Consider the following 24,829-nt stretch of genomic DNA (forward strand, 5'->3'; position numbering starts at 1 on the left):
GACTCCCGGGGGACCCCGCCGTCGGAGCAGCCCCCTGCGCTTGGCGCCGCCCCGCCTCGCAGCCGTGCTCTCGCCGGGGAGCCAGCCACCGAGGGCGGAGGCGGGGAGAGAGCGACCGAGGCTGGGAGGGGTGTTGGCGAGAGCTCGCGCGCTGTGTATGGTCTGTCAGAGGCAGCTGACCTTTGAGGAGGAAATCGCTGCTCTCGGCTCCTTCCTGTAGTAACAGCCGCCGCCGCCGCCGCCGCCAGGAGCCCCGGCCGGGAGCGAGCGCCGGCCCAGTCGCCGGACCGCCCGGCACGACCAGGTGGGTGGCCCCGGCAGCGCGCCCCCGGCGACGCGCGCCCAGAGGGGGCACCCTGCTGCTGCTGCTGCTGCTGCTGCTGCCGCCCAGGTCCTCGCCCCGCAGGCCCCGGAGCCCGACAGACGGAGGGGCGCTGGGGACGGTCCCTGGAACCCAGGGGGAGTTTCGGCGCCGCGTGGACTAGGGACGCGGGACGCGGATGGAGGGAGGAGGCCGAGGGTGGGCGCCGTCCTCGCCCTCGGTGGGCAGGGGGCGCTGTCGGACTGGACAGTGGGAGACGTCGGGGCACAGCGAGGTGCGGGGGGCGCAGCCCGAGAGAGGGAGTGTCTTGTCTCCCCAGCCCTCCCTCCTAAACACCCCAGCCACGTGCCAGCGGTGGCCGAGCCGTCCAGGGGAAACCTTCGGTGGCCTTGCCCTAGCTTTGGGCTGGAATATCCCCGCGTTCCCAGAAACTGAGACTCGGGGTTCGAAGCAGGGTAGGGGGTGTTTGCAGTCCTCCCCAGAGGGCCCGAGGGCCTCCGCCATCAAGTTTCTCTTTCAGTTTCTAGCTGTTCCCCCCACCCCCACCCCGGGAAGCCCCGGTGGGGCGAGGGGAGAGGAAGAAGGGGAGGGCACCTGACTTTCGGGAGCCCCTCCCCAAGCCTCAGCGGGTTCCTCGCTGGAGGGAAGGACGGCCTTCCCCTCCTCACCGTCTTTCTTCCCGCACAGGAAAGCGTGTCTGTGGGAGGGGAGGGGCCTGGCCTGACCGCGGTCCAGGGATGGGTGGGCACGGCAGGGCCAGGGGCAGGCCCAGTCCACGCCTGTGACGAGAAGGCACCTCCTCAGCGCTCTGCTCGCCCTAGGTGAACGGACATGGCGGGCTGGATCCAGGCCCAGCAGCTGCAGGGAGATGCCCTGCGCCAGATGCAGGTGCTATACGGGCAGCACTTCCCCATCGAGGTCCGGCATTACTTGGCACAGTGGATTGAGAGCCAGCCGTGGTAGGTGCCCCTGCCCGGCGCCTTGCCCTGCTGGTCGCTAACCATCAAGGCCCCTTGGCCTTTACGTCTCCTCTTGGTGGTTTGGGGAGATTCTGATCCTGGCTGTCCCTCACTGTGTGGAAGGGGTGGTGTCCCAGGGAAAGGGGAACAGGGAAATGGGAGTCTGGGAGGGGAGAGGGGATGTTTCTAGATTCTGATGCCTGTGGAGCTGCAGGGAGCAAGTCTTGTGGGCAGGAGCCTGGGATTTTCCCGTCCTTCCTGGTACCTGACCTCCTCATCCGAGGAGGCACCATAGCAGGTTTCTCTCTCCTGCCTTGCGCTAAGGGATGCCATCGACCTGGACAATCCCCAGGACCGGGCCCAGGCCACCCAGCTCCTGGAGGGCCTGGTGCAGGAGTTGCAGAAGAAGGCAGAGCACCAAGTCGGGGAAGACGGGTTCCTTCTGAAGATCAAGCTGGGGCACTATGCCACGCAGCTCCAGGTGGGCGTGAGCTGCAAGCCGTCTGCAGGGAAACAGTGTCGGCCTTCTCTTTCCAGCACCAGAACCCCTGGGTTTTTTCCTGGTTTGGCCACTGACTCACTGTATGACCCTGAGCTTATCTGTGCTTCAATTTCCCCCACCCCCTCTTTCTAAATCAGACCTGTCAGATTCCCTTAGCCTATGACAAAGTAAGAGACGGGGCATGTTTGTCCCCAAGAGAAGGGGGATGGGTGAAAGCACTTTCTGGGTAGATCAGGCAGAAGGGATGGGAGTAGCCTGAGTCAAAATTCTGTTGTGAGAGAAACGAACACCGACAGATTCTAGAAAGGAGGGGATGGGGCAACCAGACAGCTCTCTTGGGGCAAGTGGCGAGCGAGAGGAGCAGCGTTGTCCTGGAGCCTTGAATTAAGGGTTTAATGTAAGGTGAGGGTGTGGGAGGAAGGAGTAAAGGGGAAAGAGGAAATTTTTGTGGAAATAGGAAAGGGATGTGGATGGTAATCATAGATGAGCATTTATTGGAACTCACTTGAAGTTTTAGAGAGCCTTCTTGAATACAAGCAGCAGGGTGCCAAGGAAATAAAAAGTCCATCCCAAAGGAGGCAGGAAACAGAAGAAACCTGGGCTGTGGGGGGTGTGGGAAGGGAAGTAAAATAGGAACCCAGGGCCAGGACTATAATGGAAAGTACCTTGACCTTGGCATTAGATGCCCCGAGTCTTGAGTCATCTGCTCACTCACTTGTTTGCCTTTGGACAAGTACTCAATCTCTCTGAGCATCAGTATTCTCATCTGTGAAATGAGGATAATGGTTTCTGCTTGTGTTATAGGGTTTCTATGATGCACAAGTCAAAGGAGATGGCAGATTGGAAGTACTTTGTAACCTGTGGCTTTCTAATGCAGTGTGAACCGAATATGAAGATCTGGGAGGGGAAATCAAGTCAAGGAGAGATAGAGGTTCTGGTGGCAGTTCCTGAGGCTTCCGAGTGGAAGCTGAGGCATAGGCTGGAGGAGAGGAAGGAGTGGGTGGCACTGCAGTGGGCATGGTGGGAGCAGAGGGTGGCCTTTGGTAGCCACTGTTGGATTCTTTCAGAACACGTACGACCGCTGCCCCATGGAGCTGGTGCGCTGCATTCGCCATATTCTGTACAATGAACAGAGGCTGGTCCGAGAAGCCAACAATGTGAGTGTCCCATGGGTTTGGGGAAAGATTTTGAGAAGTCCTTTCACCTGCTCTCCTCTCCAGACACAGCTCTGTTTTATAAATACTGGCAAGAGAGAGCACCAAAGAAATAAAATACACAGGCAAGTGTGAGAGGCCATATTACATGCAGGTTTAGATTGACCCCGCACACACACAGAGCCCCCACTCCCTGGCTCTATTTACTAGCTGTGCGACTTGAGCAAGTTACTTCACCTCTCTGAGCCTCCGATTTTTTCCTATTATAAATGAGGGCAGTCACAGTATCTACTCTATAGGGCTATTTCGAGGATTAAATGAGATACCATGTGGGCAAAGGATGTGTGCTGTGTGTTTAATCGTTCAGTCGTGTCTGACTCTCTGCAGCCCTGGGGACTGTAGCCTGCCAAGCTCCTCTGTCTGTGGAATTTTCCAGGCAAGAATACTGGAGCAGGTTGCCATTTTCTACTCCAGGGGATCTTCCCAACCCAGAGATCAAACCCACATCTCTTGTGTCCCCTGCCTTGGCAGGTGGATTCTTTACCACTGAGCCACCTGGGAAGCCCAGAGCAAAGAACAGATATATACAAATGAAGAAGAGGAAGCCCTAAAAACATATACACATCTGGAAACTCAATCTATGTCAGAGATGGCATTACAAATCACTAGGGAAAAGATTTGTCATTGAATAAATGAGGCCGGGGCAAAAGAAGAAATATCCTCTGGCGGGGTCTATGAGGAGAAATGGAGGTCTGTGTCAGAAGAATTAACCTGGGCAAGCTCAGACAAGCAAGGCCCAGGGAGGCAGAGCAGGGACCTATTCCCCAGGTTCTGAAATCATAAAGATCTCGGACATATGCTTGGACAGTGGTGCAAATGGTACATTATCCGCAGTAAAGCAAAATGAATTTCATTAAATGATATCCCTTAGGTAATGACCACAGAATAATGCCTGAAGTGAAGTCATAGTTATTATTTACTTGTGGTGGACACTGATATCAAGAATTTGAGAGGTCATTCAGTAAACATTTATCGAGGTCCTGCTGTGCGTCTGACACTGGACTAGGATGGGAGAAACAGATAAAGTCCTGGCTTCCACCTAAAAGGGATTCGGGCTGTGATAGATTCTTTAGGACTCTGCTGAGTGCTAAGTCAGCCTATATGGAAAAAGGACCCAACTCAGATTGGGGCAGGCTGGCCAGTAGGGGGGAGGGTGTCCAGAGGAAAAAGATGCCTGACTGTAATGAGGAAAGAGGGAGGAAGAAGGTGGAATGAGTTTTCTAGTGAAAAATAGCAGCAGTAGGATTTCCCTGGTGGTCCAGTGGTTAAGGCCCCACCTTCCACTGCAGGAGGCATGGGTTTGATCCCTGGTCGGGGAATTAAGATACCACATACCACAAGGTGCAGCCAAAAATAGAAATAAAGAAAATGCAAAATAAATAAATAGCAACAGTATATATGAGGGCAGGAAGGCACAAGCCATCTTATGACATTTGAAGAATTTTAAGTGTTTAGTGATACTGGGAAGAAGGGAGCCGACTGGGCAGAAGCCAGGTCACAGAGGGTTAACTGGTACAATTCTTGACTTGGTGCAATTACAGAGCTATCTGTAAACGTAGGAATGAGTCCGGTTCCAGTTAAGAAATACCTGCCTACAAGGCAGGTGCTGTTATGTTTGGGGGAAAAATAGTCCTCCAGTCATCAAGCTGTTCTTGGACACCTCTGACGTTCTGGGCCTTGAGGATTTTGTTGTGCACCAAATGGGACAAAGTCTTGGTCCTTAGGGAGCTCACTTTCTAGTGCAGAGAGGCAGACAAGAAAGAACATGCAGGAACATGACACGTTCAGTAGGGCAGTCCTATTTTAATGTAACTCTTCAGAAGAGGTCACTCTGAAAAGGTGCCAGTGGAAGTGCCAGCCTCAGGAGGATTTAGTGCCAGAATGTTCCAGGGTAATGGAACAAAACATGCAAAGGCCCTGAGGCAGGAACTCCCTGCGTATCCAAGGAACAGAAAGTGGCCAGTGTGGTTTAGCAACAAGGGAGCTGGGGGTGGGGTAGGCAGAGGCTCCTGGCTAGGGCCGTGGAGGCTGTGAAGGGAGTTTGGGTTTTATTCTGAGAGCAGTTTACTGGAGAGGCCCTAAAAATTTGGTTGAGGACTGCCCTGGGAGCCCAGTGCTTAAGAATCTGCCTGCCCATGGCGGGGACATGGGTTCAATTCCTGGTGCCGGAAGATTCCAAATGCCATGGTGCACCTAAGCCCGTGGGACACAACTATTGAGCTCTAGAGCCTGTGCTCTGCAACAAGAGAAGCCACTGCAATGAGCACCACAGCTAGAGAGTAGCCAGCCCGTGAGCAGTAACAAAGACCCAGCACAGCCCAAAATAAGTAAGTAAAATAAAAACAAGAACAGCACTTGGTTGAAGGAATAGATCCAACCAGATTAGCTGAATGGCTGGATCCACAAAGCCTTTGTTGATGCCTCCTTGTACCTTCATTTGGGGGTCTTCAGGACTCCACCCACGAGCAGTTCACACTCTTCCCTCAGTCCTGAGGTCTTAGTGAGGACACAGAACATATGTTCACATGGCTTTGTTCCCCATCATGTCCCCAGCATCTAGCATCATGGCATGGGGTCAGTGAATGACTGAAATGAGGGGCCATCATCCTTAGTAGGAAAACTCAGGTAACTCCTGGGATAGGTTGGGTTCTAGTCTCTCCAGAGAGAACTCAAATGGACCTTGTGTGGGGTACTCAGATGGAGGTCAGAACTGCAACAGAAGTTTCTACCAGAGTCTGCCAGGTCACCTATTTCTCATCCTTTACCCCCTACACCCCTATTTTGGCAAATGACTCTTCTTCTGACTCAAAGTACCCTTCCTTCTTATTCTAGATTTGGTGTCTGGGGTCTGTAGTATTGGTGTTCCCCAAGGCCTGAGGTTTTTCTCCCATCCTCACTGCCCAGCTCACTGCTGCCTGCACCCTCCCCTGATATGTCTCCAGGGTAGTTCTTCTGCTGGGATCCTGGTTGATGCCATGTCCCAGAAACACCTTCAGATCAACCAGACATTTGAGGAACTGCGACTGGTCACGCAGGACACAGAGAATGAGCTGAAGAAGCTGCAGCAGACTCAAGAGTATTTCATCATCCAGTATCAGGAGAGCCTGAGGATCCAGGGTGAGCCTGGTGTGGGAGGGCAGTGCATGTCTGGAGGACCAGAGTGAGACCACTTTGTGAACTCCTGCAGGGTTGGGGCTGGGTCCATGTCTGTCTCCCCAGAGCCTTACCCAAAGCTTGGGACAAGTAACGGCTCCAGTGATGGAGCCCCTGCTGTGGGCCAGGCTCCAGGCTAAACCCTTATTCAATACAACCTTTACTCAATACGACTGTGTTATTCAACACAACTTTTACCATAGCCCTAAGAATTAAGTGGGGTTTCCCTGGTGGCTCAGATAGTAAAGAATCTGCCTGCAATGCAGGAGACCCAGGTTCGGTTCCTGGGTCAGGAAGATTCCCTGGAGAAGGGAATGGCTCCCCACTTCAGTATTCTTTATTCCTGTTTTGCAAATAATAAAACTGATGTTCAAAGAGAACATGCAATTTGGCCTGGGCTTCTTGTAAGTTGCAGAACTGGATGTTAACTAGAGATATTCATAAAATCCCTATATTTTATTAACCAGTATTTTGTATCTCGGTGAAAGAATGAATGAATGTGGACAGTGTTCCCCAATCAGAGGGAAAACCTAGGTTGGGAGTCCCCTGGTTGAACCAGGCTGGGGAGAGGTGGAACCCCAGGAATGCCCCTTCTTGAGCTTCACTAATAGGAGGTAAAGATGGGAGGAGGATGCGACAGTGGAAAACTCTGCTGTCTCCCAGGTCTATAATTTTCTAGTAGCTGCCATGATTAGGGTGTGGGGGAAAAATTAACCCAGAAGGAATTAACCCCACTAAGTGTCCTTACGGTACACTTTGAAGAGCCTTGAAACATGACTCATCTTCCTCCACTTCAAATTGACCCCAGAGCTGTATCACCCCCATCTAAGTGAGAACAGGAAGCCACCTTTTCCTTGTTCTTATTTTTCTGACTTCTTAAGGTAGAACCTCAGGTCATTGATTTTAGACCCTTCTTTTTTCTAATGTATATATTCAGAGCTACTGATTTCCCTCTCATTAATGCTTCAGCTGCATCTCATCATCTTGGATATGCTGTATACCATTATCATTCAATTTGAAATATTTTCTAATTTCTCTTCTGTTTATTTTACCCATACACTATTTAGACGTATATTGTTTAATTTCCAAATATTTGAGTTTTTTCTAGATGTCATACCATTATTGATTTCATTTCGTGGCTGAGGTCTATTGTTGTCAGAGAACATATGCATATGATCTCCTCTCTTAAATTTATGAAGACTTGTTCTGTGCCCCGGCGTGTGCTCTATCTTGATGAATGTATTTTGTGGTCTTGAAAAGAATGTATGTTCTGAAGTTGTTTCATTTAAAAGTAGCAATAATAAATTCAATAATGTTAATGTATTTAACATTGTATATAATGCTAACATAATGAAGTAAAAAAACAAACAAACTGAGAAACCAATAACATCTATATTTTCCAAACATAATTTAGTGAGTAGAGTGGCATTGTTTTTTACATTTTTACAAATATTTTTAATGTTAGGCTTAGTCGGAGATAGCTGGATCTGGCTTTCAATCTGTTGTAATATCACATATCTTATAGCCTCTAGAAAACTCTGCTGTATACTTATAAGTGAATAAAAGAAAAAAAGGCAAATAAAGTCTTATGATTAAAAAAATAATAATAAAGTCACGATTTTATGAAAATAGTTCTGGCTTTGTGGACCTCCTATAAGGGTTTTAGGAAACCTTCAGGGGTCCCTGGCTCACACTTTAGGAACCACTGATACATGTCTTTATTGATTTATTTTTGCCTAATTGCTCCTATAGATAGAGAGGTAGCAAGATCTACTGTATTGTGTAATTCTCCGATTACTTATGTAGATATTTCCTTTATGTTTTTTGAAGCTTTATTATTTGATGCATATACATTTATGCCATGCTTAGTCGCTCAGTCGATTCCCTGGGTCAGGGAGATCCCCTGGAGAAGGAAATGGCACCCCACTCCAGTATTCTTGCCTGGAGAATCCCATGGATGGAGCAGCCTGGTAGGCTACAGTCCATGGGGTCGCACAGAGTCGGACACGACTGAGCGAGCTCACTCACTTTCACTTTTAGTCTCCCAGTCATCTCCAATTCTTTGTGACCTCATGATCTGTAGTCTGCCAGGCTCCTCTGTCTGTGGGGATTCTCCAGGCAAGAATACTGGAGTAGGTTGCTAGGCCCTCCTCCTGGGGATCTTCCCAGATGCTGGACCAGATCAGATCGAACCCAGGTCTCCCACATTGCAGGCAGATTCTTTACTGTCTGAGCCACCAGGGAAGCATATATGTTTATAGTTATTTATAATTAGTATGTCTTTCTGATTGATTGACCCCTTAATAATTATGGAATAGCTTTCTTGATCTCTGGTATCCCTCTTTGTCTGGGGTCAAATATAATGCCTCCAGCCTTTTATTCTGTATTAACACAATGTATTTTTTCATGCTTTTTATTTATTTTTTATTTTTAAATTAATTTATTTATTTTAATTGGAGGCTAATTACTTTACAGTATTGTAGTGGTTTTTGCCATACATTGACATGAATCAGCCATGGGTATACATGTGTTCCCCATCCTGAACCCCCCTCCCACCTCCTTCCCCATCCCATCCCTCAGGGTCATCCCAGTGCACCAGCTCTGAGCATCCTGTCTCATGCATCAAACCTGGACTGGCGATCTGTTTCACATATGATAATATAGGTGTTTCAATGCTATTCTCTCAAATCATCCCACCCTCGCCTTCTCCCACAGAGTCCAAAAGACTGTTCTATACATCTGTGTCTCTTTTGCTGTCTCGCATATAGGGTCATCATTACCATCTTTCTAAATTCATTAGTATACTGTATTGGTGTTTTTCATTCTGACTTACTTCACTCTGTATAATAGGCTCCAGTTTCATTCACCTTATTAGAACTGATTCAAATGCATTCTTTTTAACAGCTGAGTAATATTCCATTGTGTATATGTACCACAGCTTTCTTATCCATTCATCTGCTGATGGACATCTAGGTTGCTTCCATGTCCTGGCTATTATAAACAGTGCTGCGATGAACAATGGGGTACACGTGTCTCTTTCAATTCTGATTTCCTAGGTGTGTATGCCCAGCAGTGGGATTGCTGGGTCATATGGCAGTTCTAGTTCCAGTTTTTTATTCATGCTTTTTAAAATTTGAAATGTAGACAGCACATAATTGAGTCTTTTTGTATTTATTCTGAAAATCTTTGCTTTTAATTGAGGTGTTCAGTTTATTAATATTTAATGTAATGTTAAATACCCGTCTACTGAGGTCCACATTTTAATATTTATTTTGTTTTGTCCCTTTTTGGTTTTTTGTTCCTCTGTTCTTCCTTTTAATTCTTTAAATTTTTAAAGATGCTGCTTTAACATTAACCATTTAAGCTTTCCTCCTACCCTACCCTATGGGTGTTTTCTGTATCTTGAGATTAACGCATTGCCTGAGACTTAGCAGGCATTGAATAAAAGTGCGGGGGATGATTCAAGCAGGTCTTCATTACATCTGAATCCATCCCAGATTAACGTGAAAGAAAAGACAGCCCTTTTCCAAGATTAGGGAATAGGAGATTCAGGCTCTTATTTCTACCCAAGGCCATTGACTGGCTGACAGAATGGATGATCCTATTCTTGGGTTTTCTGTTTGCTACTTGTGAGGTTGGGTTTGTCCCCATCATGCAATGTCAGTTCAGTCTCATTTATCAGGTGCACCCATCAGAAACACAGATGACTGATCTGTTTGTGTGAGGGCAGTCTCAGCTCCCTCCAGTGGAGCAGACAATTGCCTCACGTCTCCTGGCGTCCTTCCCAGAAGCTTCTGCAATTTGCCAGGAGAGACTTAAGTGGGTCACTTGCATAAGGAAGCCAGGTCCCAGTGTTGGGATTATCACTGTCTCCCTGTGGGTGACAGGATTCCGAGTGGCTGTCCAGATCGTTCTGCTCCATTCCTTGCCTGCTCAGTCCCCTGCAGTCAGAATGGAGCCATATTTCTAAGTTCTCTTGAATAGAGTTGCTTTAGTCTGTCCCAGCCCTGTGTGTCCATAGGACCGGGTCTTGGCCATGTGACATGGCCCTCAGAGGCCTGCAAGGAGCTTGACCAAGACTTGCTGACTGACGCTCACGTCTTCTAGACTCAGCCCCAGTGAGGTCCCTGGGATGTTCAGAAAGGCCATTGGCGAGGGTCAGATGCCAGCACTGGGGACAGTGGTTACCTGTGGAGGGAGGGATGGGGTTACCAGCAGGGGAGGGGTACGGGTGCTTCACCATGGAAGTGCCTGATTTCTTAAGCGGCTTCTTGATACACAGGTGTTTCTTGTATCATCCTCTCTACTTCCTGTGTCTTAAGTATTTCATCACAGGTTGTTTGCAGAGGGAGTCAGTGAGGCCTGGTTACATATTCCTGCCATTGATGAGCGGCCTGAGAGCTGGTGTGGAGAGAAATTGCCTCTCTCTCCTGAGAGAATCTCACTGCTTTTGTGTCCCCAGTGGCCCCAACTCTCTCTGTGTCTCATTTCCGGTTGGTTAGCTGAGCTCACAGTGACCAACCTGGTTAAGCATGTTAGGGACCTTCACCACCTGAAGAAAACCCCCTTCCCTGAGGAGAGGCTGCCAAGCCTGGTAGTCAGGACAAAGCCCACGGACCAGAGGCTTCTCATGAGGCTGTGCCCATGAGGTTGGGGCTGAGAGCTGCTCCATCTGCCTTTCATCCACTCATGTAACCCATTAACCATAACTGACTTCCCTCTGGGGCCAATGGTGCCGGGCAGCTTCCTGAGCATTTTCTGTCTCATCACTTAGCAGCAGCCACTGAGGTAGATGCCTCATGATGCTCCCCTTTTACAGATGGGAAAACTGAGGCATAGGAGAGTGGGGTGACTTGCCCAAGTTCACCACCTGGTGAATGGCAGGGTTCACTTCAGACCAGACATGGTGGCTCCAAGCCAGACCATGCATTGGGTGAGGCAGGCTAAGTAGGGGGTTGGCCAGGGCAGGCTTCTCCTCAGCTGTCCCCCAGGCTTCCATCTCCCCACTCCCTGAGAGGAGCTCAGAGTCGGGCCACAGGGGCCAGAGTCTTCTCATCTACGGGCCCCGTTGCTGTGGAACCTGACTGGCCGCTGGTCAGACATGTCCCCTCGAGGGTCTTGCCTCCAGAACAGATGGGCTCCTGGCTGGACCAGGGAGGTCATGGTTGTGGTGTCCTGTCCCCTCCTCCAGCTCAGTTTGCCCAGCTGGCCCAGCTGAACCCCCAGGAGCGACTGAGCCGGGAGACGGCCCTCCAGCAGAAGCAGGTGTCCCTGGAGGCCTGGCTGCAGCGCGAGGCCCAGACGCTGCAGCAGTACCGCGTGGTGAGTGGACTCAGCGTCCCTCCCCTCCCGCAGGGGCGGTGACACCCTGAGCTGTCCTGGGGACCCTGAGGGAGGCAGAGAGCCAGGAGGAGAGCGGGACCCAGCAGAGCAGGAGGCCCTGGCCTTCTTCCCCATGGGGCCTGAGGGGGAGAGTCGGTCTGGGAGGAGGAGGCCCTGCAGGGCTGTTCTGAGAGCCCAGAAGGGCCGGCTGAGCCACCGCCCGACCCTCAGGAGCTGGCCGAGAAGCACCAGAAGACCCTGCAGCTGCTGCGGAAGCAGCAGACCATCATCCTGGATGACGAGCTGATCCAGTGGAAGCGGCGGCAGCAGCTGGCGGGGAACGGAGGGCCCCCCGAGGGCAGCCTGGATGTGCTACAGTCCTGGTACCAGGGGTGGGGGGCGGGGAGGGGCAGGCAGCAGAGTGGTGCTGCCAGCTGCTGTTTGCGCCCACGTCTACATGAGCAGCTGGCTCCCTCTGTCTGGGCATGGGTCTTATCCCACCAGTGGTGTGTTTGATGCTGACGCTGGTGTCCCTTTCTGTGCCCCCTCCCCTGGGAGGATGCTGGGGTGGGGCCAGGTGGCAAAGTGGCACTCAGGCTGGTTGGACCCCAGTCAGTGTCGCTCCTCCTGGGTGTTTCTCTGGTTTTTTTGGAAGGCAGGGCATCTCTGCTGTGCCCAGTGCACAGGCGAGGTGGCTCGGGCGCCAGGCCTTCCTGGGGGTGGAGCTGGGTGTGGGCCTTGTCCCCGCCTGGGCGCCTGCCAGCTTCTGGCCTGGAGGACGGGGGTGAAGCCCGTGTCCTTCCCTTGGGCCCTGGGGCTCGGGTTCAGGTGTGAGAAGTTGGCGGAGATCATCTGGCAGAACCGGCAGCAGATCCGCAGAGCCGAGCACCTCTGCCAGCAGCTGCCCATCCCCGGCCCCGTGGAGGAGATGCTGGCTGAGGTCAACGCCACCATCACTGACATCATCTCAGCCCTGGTGACCAGGTGACTCCTGGCCACGCCCCGCTCCCATCTGGTTGCCCTGGGTGGGGGGCAGCAGGGTCTTTGCAGATGGGGAGCTCTGGCTTAAATCCTTCAGTTTCTGCCTCACACCCTCCTCCCATCCCTCTCCATCCCCTGTTGCTATGGCCTCTTGCTGTCGACCTCGCCCAGTATTTCTCGTGGACACTACACGGGCATTTGTCTCCTGCAACTCCTTTCAGCTGCTGAGTTCCTTTCACTGCCTCCCTTCCCGCCAGCTCCCCTGACTCACAGTGGCCCCAGGGAGGGTGGACTGTCCGCAAACCCTCCCTTCACCTGCTCAGCCTGGTGCAAGGCAGCCTCCCCACGTGGAAGGTGGGGCCAGAGTCCTGTCCCCTGAAGTGTCTCCTGTCCCTTGTGTCTCCGCAGCACCTTCATCATCGAGAAGCAGCCCCCTCAGGTCCTGAAGACCCAGACCAAGTTCGCGGCCACCGTGCGCCTGCTGGTGGGCGGGAAGCTGAACGTGCACATGAACCCCCCCCAGGTGAAGGCCACCATCATCAGCGAGCAGCAGGCCAAGTCACTGCTCAAGAACGAGAACACCCGCAAGTACGCTGCCCGCTCCTTCATCTGCCCTCCCCCAGCTCAGCCTCTGCTCTGTAGCTGGGGTCCCAGGTGATGAGGACACATGGGGCCTCCCACTCTTTGTCTCGCATTGCAATGACAGATGACTCTGTCTGTCTGGGGGTACTCCTCGCACACAGAGCAAATCAAGGACTTCACTATTAGGGTGTCCCAGGATCTGTGCTGAGCACTGGCACAGTGCTGGGATCCACACCAAACTTGGCTCCATCACGGCCCAACCTTTAGGCTAGCAGGCAGCAGACGTGAGAATTGATTACTTGCTGGCATGTGACAAGAGAGACGACTGGGGCACCGTGAAAGTGGGTCATGGAGGGGGTGGGACAGAATGACAGCTAGTTTCAAGGCTGCGGGGTGACTAGGAGATGGTGAACGGGCGTGGAGAGGGCAGACGTTCGGGCAGAGAGAACACGGGCCTGTCTGGAGGAGGAGCAGACAAAGGGCGTGGTGGATGGAGAACCCGGGGTGAGGTCCTGGGATTAGGCCAGGCCACCCGTGAAGGGTGTGGGAGTGAGTGAAGGAGGGCGGGAATGAGTGAGGGGAGAGACTGGGTCCTGAGTACTGAGGCCCACTGTGTGCTCTGGGGCTAGGATGACGAAGATGACGAATAGTTCTCACTCCCTTAGAGCCTGCCTTTGGGCTGGGAACAAGACAGTCATATACTCTTAAAAATCAGGCAGCGTCAGAAGGCAATAGAGTCTAGACAGAAAATTAAAGCCAAGCAATATCACAGCGCCTGGATAGATGTTGCAACAGCACATGGATGGCCAAGGAGGGCCTTTCTGAGCATCTATTTGAGTGGAGACCTGAATGAGAAAGTCAAGAATGCAACAGGGGGATTTGCCTGGTGGTCCACTGGTTAAGACTCCACCTTCCAATACAGGGGGTATGGGTTAGATCCCCGGTTGGGAAACTAAGGTCCCATATGCCTCGGGGTACAGCCAGAACTTTTTAAAAAATTTAAAAAATAGTAAAGTGCAAAATGCATTACTTAAAAAGAATGTAACAGGAAGGCAAGTACAGAAGTCCCCAGGCAGCACTGAGCTTGTGTGTTCAGCAAACAGACAAGATACTGTGGGCTTGCTTGTTCTGAATGAGGGGAGGGGATCCCAGTGAGGCCAGGGCAGGGGTTGATGGCATGGATCTTGTTAGGCTGAGGTCATGATTTTTATGTCAAGTGGGCTAGAAGCTGCCAAAGGCCCCCACGTCAATCTTGACGCCCAAGGAACTTTAACATTGGCCCCACCCTTGGGGCTTTGCTCGGATGCTCTCAGGTTGATGAGGAAAGACAGCCCAGAGGAACGCTCTTAGGGGAGGGGTCAGGGGCTGCTGTGGGGCCTTCTGGAGAAGCTGGGGCCCAGGGTGCATACAGGACAGTGCTCTGGGCCTGGGCCCAGCGGAGACGGGTTCCCCTCTGCTTGGCAGTGAGTGCAGCGGGGAGATCCTGAACAACTGCTGTGTGATGGAGTATCACCAGGCCACAGGCACCCTCAGCGCCCACTTCAGAAACATGGTGAGGACAGGGCCCGGCCCGAGCTGGGAGGTCTGTCCAGAGCTGAGTCCTGAGTCCTCATAACCTGCCGCGTTCTCCTCGTCCCCTTTTGATCTCCCGCCCTGCAGTCCCTCAAGAGGATCAAGCGAGCTGACCGGCGAGGTGCAGAGTCTGTGACGGAAGAGAAGTTCACGGTCCTGTTTGAGTCTCAATTCAGTGTTGGCAGCAATGAGCTTGTGTTCCAGGTGAAGGTGAGGCCTGGCTCCCCTGTCCCCTGCAGGCCACCCAGCTGACTTGGGAAAGCCAGAGACTGGAATCCTTGCATACGCTCAGTCCAGTTACCCCATGATGCTCTCAGAAAACCTAATTTCACTCTGCTGGTGCTTATTTGCTAGATTGTAATCTGGCACCTGGGCTTCCCTGGTGGCTCAGATGGCAAAGAATCCACCTGCAATGTGGGAGACCTGGGTTTGATCCCTAGGTTGGGAAGATCCCCTGTGAGTTAACCCACTCCAGTATTCTTACCTGGAGAATCACCATGGACAGAGGAGCCTGGCGGGCTAGAGTTCATGGGGTCCCAAAGAGTAGGACACGACTGAGTGACTGAGCACAGACAGCAATCTGGCACCCACCCTCAGGATTGAGGCAATGGCCAAAAAGAAATGGGCTGTGTTTTTTGTTTATTTCTGCTTTGGTTTTGCTGGAAGGGGCTTGAGGAATGGCGGTCAGGTGCCTCCCCCAAGTGGAGGGCAAGACCAGGGTCATAGGCCCTCATCCCTCATTCCCTGGATTCCCGTAGACCCTGTCCCTTCCCGTGGTTGTCATCGTTCATGGCAGCCAGGACCACAATGCTACTGCCACGGTGCTGTGGGACAATGCCTTTGCTGAGCCGGTGAGTCCCCGTGGGACCCCCACCTCAGCCCCAGCCCCTCAGAGGTTCCCAGGGCCAGCCCCAACCCCAGGGCTCCTGCTGAGTGGTCTTCTCCCACCCTTGGGCCAAACCAGTGGTCAGGGGGCAGCTGGTGTGAGCGCCCTGCCCTCAGCACGACCTCAGCTCTGTCTGGGCTCCAGGTCACGGGACTGGGGTTTCCTAGGTCTGTGAGCTTGGTGCTTGGAATCTGGCCCCTGATCTCTGCTCCCAGGGCTCCGTTCTGGGTCTCTACCCCATATACCCGTCCCTCTGCTCCTGCCCCCCGTTTCTTTCCATTGTGCTTTTGTCTCCTTTCCTGGATCTTTCTCACTCCCCTCTGCCTCTTGGTATCTGTGTGTGTGTGTGTGTGTGTGTGTGTAAATATCTCCTATTACCTCAATCTTTTCCCTTTTCTTCTCTCCCTCTCAGGGCAGGGTGCCGTTTGCGGTGCCCGACAAAGTCTTGTGGCCGCAGCTGTGCGAGGCGCTCAACATGAAATTCAAGGCCGAGGTGCAGAGCAACCGGGGCCTGACCAAGGAGAACCTGGTGTTCCTGGCGCAGAAGCTGTTCAACAGCAGCAGCAGCCATCTCGAGGACTACAACGGCATGTCCGTGTCCTGGTCCCAGTTCAACCGGGTAAGGGACGCATTGCCTGCTGCCTGCCTGGGACTGTCTCTACCCCTCCCCACCTCACAGACAGGCACCTGGTCCATGGGCCCCCTCCACCCCCAGACCCCTCTCCTACAACCAGGAGAGATGGGGGCTGGTGCCCCAAGGAGTGGAGACAGCCATGAGACCCGAGGCAAGACTTTGGAAAGAACCCAGAGCTGGAAGTCAGGGTCCCCGGGCTCTGGTCCTCAACATGTTACCTCATTTGCCAGGCCCCTTCCGTTCTCTGCATCGCACTTTTCCCATCTGTAGAATGAAGGGGTTGGGCAGGAATGACTTTGGAGGTCTCATCCAGCTTGGACAGTTTCTTGCACCTTTGACCCCCTCCATGGGATTGTCCCAGATCCCTGTGTCTGAGAGGATGGGCTTCCCAGGTAGCGCTAGTGGTAAAGAACCTGCCTGCCAATGCAGGAGATAAAAGAGACGTGGGTTCGATCCCTGGGTTAGGAAGATCCCCTGGAGGAGGGCATGGCAACCCACTCCACTATTCTTGCCTGGAAAATCTCATGGACCGGAGGCTGGTGGGCTATAGTCCATAAGGTCACAAAGAGCTGGACACGATTGAAGCGACTTGGCACACAGGCACTGGGTGAGGACACAGGGGCACCAAGTGTTCCCTGGACCACCTGAGATGATGGGGACACAAGCCCTAACCTGGGCTTTCCCGGGCACCCTCAGGAGAACTTGCCCGGCTGGAACTACACCTTCTGGCAGTGGTTCGACGGGGTCATGGAGGTGCTGAAGAAACATCACAAGCCCCATTGGAATGACGGGTGAGGCACGGCGGGTGGGAGGTCGGGGCTCAGGGGACAGTGGCTGGTGGCCCAGCAGTGACTCTGTGTGCTCCATGCACCCAGGGCCATCCTAGGTTTTGTGAACAAGCAACAGGCCCATGACCTGCTCATCAACAAGCCCGACGGTACCTTCTTGTTGCGCTTCAGCGACTCAGAAATTGGGGGCATCACCATCGCCTGGAAGTTTGACTCTCGTGAGTTCCCTGCATTGCCCACACTCCCGCCCCAGTGGCTCTGTTTCTCGTTTCCTCATTCCCATTCTCCATCAGGCCTGTATCCTTAGAAGGGGTCCAGTGGGAAGGATGGGAACTGAGCTTGGAGGGTGGGTGGAGTGTTGTTCAAATACCCAGTCTCTATTGGTTTCCTCTTGGGAGAACCTAACATCACTACCCCCCACAGCCTCCAGAACTGCTGAGCGAGTCCTTCTTTGTCCTGACCCAGACTTGTTGGTATCTGCTCGCCCATGGTCACTTCCTTGCCCTGTGCTGAGAACAGGGGTGGGGTAGCAGTGCAGGCTTTTACCTGGATGTCTCCACAAGCCTGGCCCCCAGCCCTACAGCTCCAATCCTCCTGTGGGCAGTGGGTTGTGAAAATGAGCTTGGCCTTTTCACAGCTGACCGTAACCTGTGGAATCTGAAGCCATTCACCACGCGGGATTTCTCCATCCGATCCCTGGCCGACAGGTTGGGGGACCTGAACTATCTCATCTACGTGTTTCCCGACCGGCCCAAGGATGAGGTCTTCTCCAAGTACTACACTCCTGTGCTTGGTGCGTCTGCCCAACACTCCTCCCAACACACTCCCGGGGCTAAGCAGCGGGTACACCCCAGGAAGAGCCCAGGGGCCATTTCCCCTGTGAGGGCTGGTCCGTGGGATGGCACAAGGCACGCAGAGGGGATTTCAGGGCTCCGTGCACCCAGGGCCATCCTAGGTTTTGTGAACAAGCAACAGGCCCATGAAGCGGAAACCCCGACCTAGCTTTCTTCCCTGCAAAGCAAACACTGAGTGGACTCCCTTCTGCGCCCTTGGAGGAGGAGGCGGCTGCAGTGTAGGGGGAGGAGCAGGATCACGCAGACCCACAGATAATGCACGGCTTCCATCTTAATCAACTGCTCTCACCCCTCTCCACCCTCAAACCTGCCCTCACAGTTGAGGGTAGGAAGCAAAATGGACAGGTTTTTTTCTCTTCAACCTGGCCCCACTCCTTTGGTTGGGTTTGTTCCTCGGTGTGGACTCTGTTTCCTTGGCAGGGGTGGGGACGGGGAGAGAGGAAGCCAAGGGCCAGGAAAGGAAGCGGGACATGGGATGAGACTGAAACCAGAGGTCTGGGGGGTCACCTGGTGACTGTCAGCAGGTGTTCAATGGGTCTGTGGGAAATCTTATCCCTGATGAGCCCCGTGGCATTGTGGGGAGTGGGGGGAGGGGGGGCCGACTGCGTAGGGCGGTGTCTACTCCCCTGGGAGCTCTCAGTGACTTTGGTTCTCATCACCATCCCCACCCCCCCACCCTCGGCAGCTAAAGCAGTGGACGGATACGTGAAGCCACAGATCAAGCAAGTGGTCCCTGAGTGAGTGTCCGGGCCCAGCGCTGGTCTCCTGCTGCCTCTTTTCTCCTCCCCGCGGCTCCACCTGGCTCTCCTCACCCCCCACCGCCTCCCCTCCTATTCCCTCCCCCACCCAACTTGGCCCAGCCCTGGGGAGGGGAACTGGGCGTGGTCACAAGGGGCGGGTACCCAGGGCCCCGCCCCTGCACCGGAGCCCTAGGCTCAGGGGCCAGTTGTCCTTCCACACCTGAGAAAGACACGAAGGTGCCCCCGAGCCCCTCCCCGCTGAGGCTCCGCTTCCTCCCACAGGTTTGTGAGCGCCTCTGCAGACTCTGCTGGAAGCAACGCCACCTACATGGACCAGGCTCCTTCCCCAGCCGTGTGCCCCCAGCCTCACTATAACATGTACCCACAGAAGTAGGTTGTGTTCTCATGCAGCTCCATGTACCCACAGAAGTAGGTTGTGTTCTCATGCAGCTCCATGTACCCACAGAAGTAGGTTGTGTTCTCATGCAGCTCCGGGGGGAGGAACCCAGAGGGCTAATGGGCAAGGACACCAGAGCTCCTCTCCGTCTGAGACCACCCAGGCCAGGTGGGCTTGGGTATATGCCCAGGTGCAGGGTGGATGAGATCAGCCAACCAGGAGCACAGAGCATTGTGAAATAGCAGGACCCTTGCTCTGGTGCTGAGTAGCTGTGTGACCTTGGGGAAATTATGGAGCCTCTCTGATGCTCAGTTTCCTTATCTGTAAAATGGAGGCAAGAGTACCTACCACATGGGACTGGGGTCAGGCTCAAGCAAGAGACTGCAGGTAACGCATTTAGCCCAGGTAAGGCTGTTGTAATGGCTTGATACAGAGTATCTCTGGGTGGTGGTGGTTCTTAGGAGTTGTGTTGGAACAGGACATGTCTCTCCTCTCTGAAGTTCCCAGAGAAGAAGATTCATTCTCTTTCCAGCCAAGGGTGGCCTACTGCCATGGGATGACCACAGGCTTGGGAGTCACAAAACTGGAATTCCAGTCCTGACTCCACCTGCCTACCAGGTGGCTCTGAACAAGCTTCCTAACATGGTTGAGCCTCAGTTTCTTCCTCAGTGGCTGTGGGGATTGGCATAACGTGGTTGAAAGGCCCAGGCCTTCATAGGTGCTCAGTGTCTGGTGCCTGAGATCTCATGGGCAGAGCTCCTTCACCCAACCACCTGTTTTTACAGAGGAGGGCAGGGACAGGGGAAATGAATTCCCTGAGATCCCTCAGTGAGCTTGTGAGTGATGAGACTAGAACCGGGTGTCTTCCGACAAACTAGTGACTGACTGATTCAGCTTGGTGGTGCGGGCATCTAGCCAGAGCAGGTCCTGTTCCCATGAGACTGAACAGGGATCAGGCTGGGCGCTGTCCCCCAGGAGCCTGGGGCTCTGCGGCAGGCCAGCTCCCTCTGATACCCCTCTCCCCCTCCCAGCCCTGACCCGGTGCTCGACCAGGATGGAGAATTCGACCTGGACGAGACCATGGATGTGGCCCGGCACGTGGAAGAACTCCTCCGCCGCCCAATGGACAGTCTGGAGCCCTCTCTCCCCCCGCCCACTGGTCTCTTTACCCCCGGCAGAGGCTCGCTGTCCTGAATGTTTGTTCGAACACTGCACTCCTCTGTGGAAACAATCCCCAGTGTGCAGGGTCCTATTCATTGTGATTTTGTATTTGTATCTCTGTGCATACTGATGCCTTTGCAGGCAGCCCATGTACACATGTAGATGTGCGCGCGTTTGTGTATGAGGTGTGCCCACCTCGCCTCCGCAGTCTTAGGTGTGTGGCTGCCTTGTTCTTCTTCAGATGAAGGCATTCCAAGAGCTCAATGGGTCTGTCTGTGGAGAGAGACCAAGCCGCTTCTGTGGTCACAGGTACGCCAGGCAGGCAGACCTATTCCTGCCAGAGCCTTAGTCTGCTCAGCAGCTGTTTGAATGGAATTATTTGCGAAGGGAAAGGAGACAGGTAATTTCTCTAAGCTCAAGTTTTATTCCTGAGTTAGCTAGCAGCTTCGCCTCTCAGTTGTGTGCGTGGATCTGCTCTGGTACAGTGTTGGTCTTTTGCTTCTTCCCCTCAGGAGGGAGGTGATGAGTGATATTTTATACTTTATCTCCTGAATAGGGACTCCAGAGTTTTTGTGAACTGAGAGCTTGTCTAGGCTGTGGTTATGTCCCTAAACACAGCAGAAAGGGGTCTTTTGCCTCGGGCCTGGAGTTCCCTGGCCTCTTGGCCCCCAGCTAGGGGGGTCCGGCTTCATGTGTATAATGCTGCTGCCCACATTCCTGCTCTTCATTCCCCCGACCCCAATCCCATTCCCTCCATCTGGCCCCAGCCTTTCCTTGCCTCTGTCTCCAACCTTGCTCACTATGGAAGAAGTTGGGGGAGGGGGAGAGAGGTCCAGGGCGCAGGGTTGATCCCCTCTCCTGGAAAAAACCTGCAGCAAGAGGCAGCCCCAGCGACTTGCTGTGCGCCCGTGGAGTCTGGAGGAGGGAGGGGTAAAAGCTGATGGCGGTCCACTCTGCTGGGAGGGGGAACTTGGAATAGGGCCTCTTCGCGGTTGCATAACTGACTGTGGTCTGAGAAGGCCCCTCCCGCCGAAGCTGCCGCCCACAGGCAGCCCCAGGGCAGCTGACAGCCGGAGTTCTGGAAGGGGTCCCAAGTTGAAACATCTCTCAAGGAAGGTGGGGACAAGAAGCAGGATTCTTTTGTACTTTGTACATAGGCTACACATTTGTGTAAACAGTTTTTGAATAAAATATTTTTTTTTTTCGTAAATTTGCTGGTAAGGCTCCTGGGTCATGGGGACAGCTGGAGTTCTCTTGTTCCTTTCCTCCTGCATAGCTGGTGCGGTAACCTGCAGTCTGCTCCCTTTTCTGTGGTTTTTAAGGGCGCCACACTCCACCCCTCTTCCCCACCCCAATACTTGCAGTGCCTCTCCGAAGACTAAAGAACTTGTCTTGGGGAAAGCCAGGACAACAATTACTGGGAGCGGGAGCAGGGGAGAACTCTGGTCCCCGCCTCTTGCCCTTATCAGCTGCTGCTATAAGCAGTCTGGAGGGTGGCAGCTGAAGGCCAGCGCCCACCATTCTCAACCCGGCTGGCAACCCCGCTGGATGGACATGGAGAGCGGGGAGCGCTGCAGGAGCCTCCCCGCAGTCCCTTCTCCCCGGGTCCCTTTCCAGAGACCAGCAGGTGGCACCATTCCACTGCCACTGCGTTTTCAAGCGGTTGATTTTTGAGGCTGGGACGGTCTCCCCATTTGGACCCATTGGCACCGAGAGTCCAGGGACTGTTGCCAGGGCCTGGGGGCGGGGGAGCAAGGGCCTACGACAGGGTTTCTTCGGGGCTCAAAGCAAGGGAAGAGGGGCTCGCAGCCCACCCGGAGAGGCCCAGGAGCCCAGCGCGGGTGGGCGGGAGGGGAGGCAGCCACGGAGCCCGGATCACATCTAATCTGCAGCCGCATCTCTACCCGGGCAGGCGGCGCGTATCTCCCGCACCCGCTCGTCTCCATGGTGCTCGGCGCCGGGGCGGGGGAGCCAGGCCAGTGGGCGCCTCGGTCTGTGAGTTATCACCGCCCACGGCCCGGGGCCCGTAGCCGAGGCCCGTTGAGTGTTGACGATCGTCCCCATGGAGCGAACTGAAGAGAAAGTGATAATGGAACCAACTGTGGAAGAGGCCTAGGGGTTGGGAGTGTCTGCCCCTCAACCCCCTGAGGTGGCTTATCTGACCCCAGACAGGACACCGCGACTTGTGAAGGCCCCGGAAGGGAGGGAGGTCGCGGAGAGGAGGGAGGTAGGAAGGGGGAGACAGGAGGCCTCACTCTGCAGCCTTTGTGCACCAGGAGTAGTACCCCTGGCTCCTCCAGGTACCCCTGAGCTGGAGGCTGGTGGCTAATGTAAGATGGGGTGCAGGGTAGATGCTCCGTGCTCCAGAGGTGGGCCCCATCAGCTCCAGCATGAGAAGCTAAGACCACCAGCCCAGGAATGGGGTAGCCACCATCTTGCAAGACCCAGGCTCAGCCTATGAGGCCCCTCAGAACTGAAGCAGGGGAAGAGGGACTCCCCTCCCAACCCAGCCCCCAGCCAGACACAGAACTGCCATGCTATGGGAGGGTTATAACTTTTATTTCTGAAAGTTAAAGTAGATACAGCAATATACTAAAAAAAAAAAAAAAAAAAAAACCCACAACATAATAATATAAATTTTTACACTATTAAGTAAGTATACATTGGAATTTGAATGCAGTGGCCAGGACAGCATCTCACAAACCACCCTGTGGGTAGGTTAGGCATCCTTGGGAATCCCTTGGCTAGACAGGGGGCTGGCAGAGAGAATGCAGGCAGGTTCTTTAAGGGAGGGTCTCAGCTCCTCTCAGGGCTTTTGCTAATATCAGGGTTAAAACCAGATACTCATACGACCTAAGAGCCACGGATTTTACGATTTCTGCTCCAGCAAAGCCAGGATTCTTGCCCCAGGTCCCTCATGTTAAGCTTATTTCCATCTAGAGAGTTGGAAGGGAATCTCTCTGCATTACCTGTCAACCCCTGTTTGTCTTGGAGAGGTCTTATCCCCTTCAAAAATTGGCGAATTTGGGTGTAACGCAAAGCATCCCTAGAAACTCTGGTCAACTGAGACAAGATGGCTGTAGCCGACCCAATCTAGCCGTGCTTCTGGGTCTGAGAGGCCCCGTATCAGAGACCATCCCACATGCTACCTATGTTCCGAGATGCACAGTACATGCAGTTGTTCTGCCTAATTGTGGGGCCCCTACAGGGGGGAGACAGTCACCAGTGCTGGGGGGAGGTGGGAGTGTACATTCCCTCACACAACAGACAGACCCCGAGCTTATCACTAAGCCTTTGCCCCTGGCTTGACAGAGTGAAATGATTACAGGTGCAGCAGGAAATCTCCAAGGAACTGGGATAAGAACTGTATTCCCTGAGCTCAACTAGACCCTCGACTGGGGGTCTGTAGTCTGACTCGTGTTCAACCTGTGTCTCCCTCTTATCTGAAAAGGTCCCAAGACCAGGTGCGTAAAGCAAACAGGACAAGGGACCTTTAGACACTGGAAGGAGCCCACCCAGCAGAGGGGCTCAGGTCGATGGGAAAAGGAAGAATTGTCCTGTCCCTTCTAAGACACCCACCCAAGCTTGGCAACAGGAGAAGCCCAGGGAGAAAGAGAGATCAGGTTGTAAATGCCCCTCTGCCCAGCCTTATCTACAAACAGGCCAACATGCTAAAGGGGGAGATAAAAACTTTATTAAAAAAAAATCCTAAAATATTTAGGGTCTCCTTCAACCTTCCTATTTCAAACCAAAGGCATCTTCAGAAGATATCTTTTAAGGGTTGGATCTAAAATTCATGTCAGGGGTTATATAAATTATCGGCCTGAAGAAAGCTGAATACCTGAAGCACCAAGGAGGAAATTAACTGAGTTTTCTTAAATACAGAGGAAGCTATGCCAATACAGTCAGTGTCTTTTGCCCTTAAAAAAAATTACTGAAGATTAAAAAGAAACCTAGGGGCTTTGAAAGTCCTAGCATCTATCTGGACGTTAGCAAGGTTGAAAGTGTGGTGCCGGGAGGATGAGGCGAGAGGCTGCCCATGGCATCAGCTTACAGAATAGGCAGAAGGATGCAGCTGGCACCAGGAGGCACTTGACTCACAACGACAACAAGCTGCTGAGAAAGGGGGCCGGGGGGCGGGGGAGGAGGGCAAAAAGATGTTTCCTCTTTCTCCCTCTCGCCGCCCCTTCCACATCCCCTGATCACAGTTGTGGAGCGTGTATTCTTATTTGCATGTAGATAAAAGCATATCACCCACATTCATTCATTTCTCTATTTTAAAAAAGTGCCCAGATTGCTCAGAGATAGCTAAAGTGAGAGATGAAAAAAAAAAAATCTGGAACCGCAAAGCTGGGAGCTGAGTTGATCTGGGCTTAGGCTGTGTAAGGGCTGGTGGGACATGGGTTGGCGCATCCATCATCTCTCTGCAGCCTCCGTCCTCGGCTCCTCACATGGGGGAGGTAGCGCACTCCGAGGTCAGCTCCATGTCGAACGTGAGGGACTCTGGAAGAAGGGGACACACACGGGGAGAGCCAGTTCAATTGCCTGGGCCCCACAGCAGGCAGGGCACACAGCCCTAGCTTTCTGGGGCACGGGGCTCAGACCACCACTGCCATCCAGTCTCCTGCCCCTGCCCCTCAGTCATCAAGAAGGGGTAGAGAATTCACATTCTCTCTCCTCCCTATGGGGTCTTGCCTTCTGAAAGGGCACCCACCCCTCTAGGCTGTAGTAAAGGATGTATGTCTGCCCTGCAAATAGGTTC

At 53.4% G+C, this 24,829-nt stretch overlaps 2 protein-coding genes across 6 annotated transcripts in view; one reads left to right on the top strand and one right to left on the bottom strand.

Annotated features, from left to right (window-relative positions):
* The first annotated feature begins 166 nt into the window (after positions 1-166).
* On the top strand, positions 167-21,267 carry LOC102282927 (signal transducer and activator of transcription 5A). Of its 2 annotated transcripts, none has more exons than XR_011468001.1 (19): positions 167-304; positions 1,144-1,281; positions 1,606-1,762; positions 2,851-2,940; positions 5,940-6,114; positions 11,342-11,472; positions 11,704-11,855; positions 12,301-12,456; positions 12,862-13,041; positions 14,500-14,587; positions 14,695-14,817; positions 15,366-15,458; positions 15,906-16,112; positions 16,824-16,918; positions 17,003-17,133; positions 17,553-17,708; positions 18,455-18,506; positions 18,792-18,977; positions 19,938-20,077. XR_011468001.1 is itself a non-coding variant. In XM_070389852.1 (19 exons), exons 2-19 carry the CDS (start codon positions 1,154-1,156, stop codon positions 20,098-20,100), a joined length of 2,385 nt encoding a protein of 794 aa, XP_070245953.1. In that variant the 5' UTR covers positions 167-304; positions 1,144-1,153; the 3' UTR covers positions 20,101-21,267. The 2 variants fall into 2 exon arrangements, 1 of the variants encoding a protein (XP_070245953.1); XM_070389852.1 differs by having other exon boundaries at positions 18,792-18,899; positions 19,938-21,267.
* A 1,338-nt stretch (positions 21,268-22,605) lies between these two features.
* STAT3 (signal transducer and activator of transcription 3) overlaps positions 22,606-24,829 on the bottom strand; it is a 75,720-nt gene continuing 73,496 nt past the window's right edge. For all 4 annotated transcript variants that reach the window (XM_070389857.1, XM_005899205.2, XM_005899206.2 and 1 more), the window contains exon 24: positions 22,606-24,570. Coding sequence is in view for 2 of the 4 variants with exons in the window: in XM_005899205.2 (XP_005899267.2) it covers positions 24,515-24,570 (56 nt within the window). In the remaining 2 variants the exon portion in view is untranslated. The remainder of the gene's footprint in view (positions 24,571-24,829) is intronic.

Source organism: Bos mutus, chromosome 19 (assembly GCF_027580195.1).
Source record: "Bos mutus isolate GX-2022 chromosome 19, NWIPB_WYAK_1.1, whole genome shotgun sequence".
In the NCBI taxonomy this organism is placed as follows: Eukaryota; Metazoa; Chordata; class Mammalia; order Artiodactyla; family Bovidae; genus Bos; species Bos mutus.

Excerpts from the sequence above, each read along its gene's own strand:
- LOC102282927 (XM_070389852.1), top strand. The coding sequence starts at position 1,154 with ATGGCGGGCTGGATCCAGGCCCAGCAGCTGCAGGGAGATGCCCTGCGC. Across the intron at positions 6,115-11,341 it reads GGAGAGCCTGAGGATCCAGG|CTCAGTTTGCCCAGCTGGCC; the intron begins GTGAGCCTGGTG and ends CCCCTCCTCCAG. Across the intron at positions 14,588-14,694 it reads GCGCCCACTTCAGAAACATG|TCCCTCAAGAGGATCAAGCG; the intron begins GTGAGGACAGGG and ends CCCGCCCTGCAG.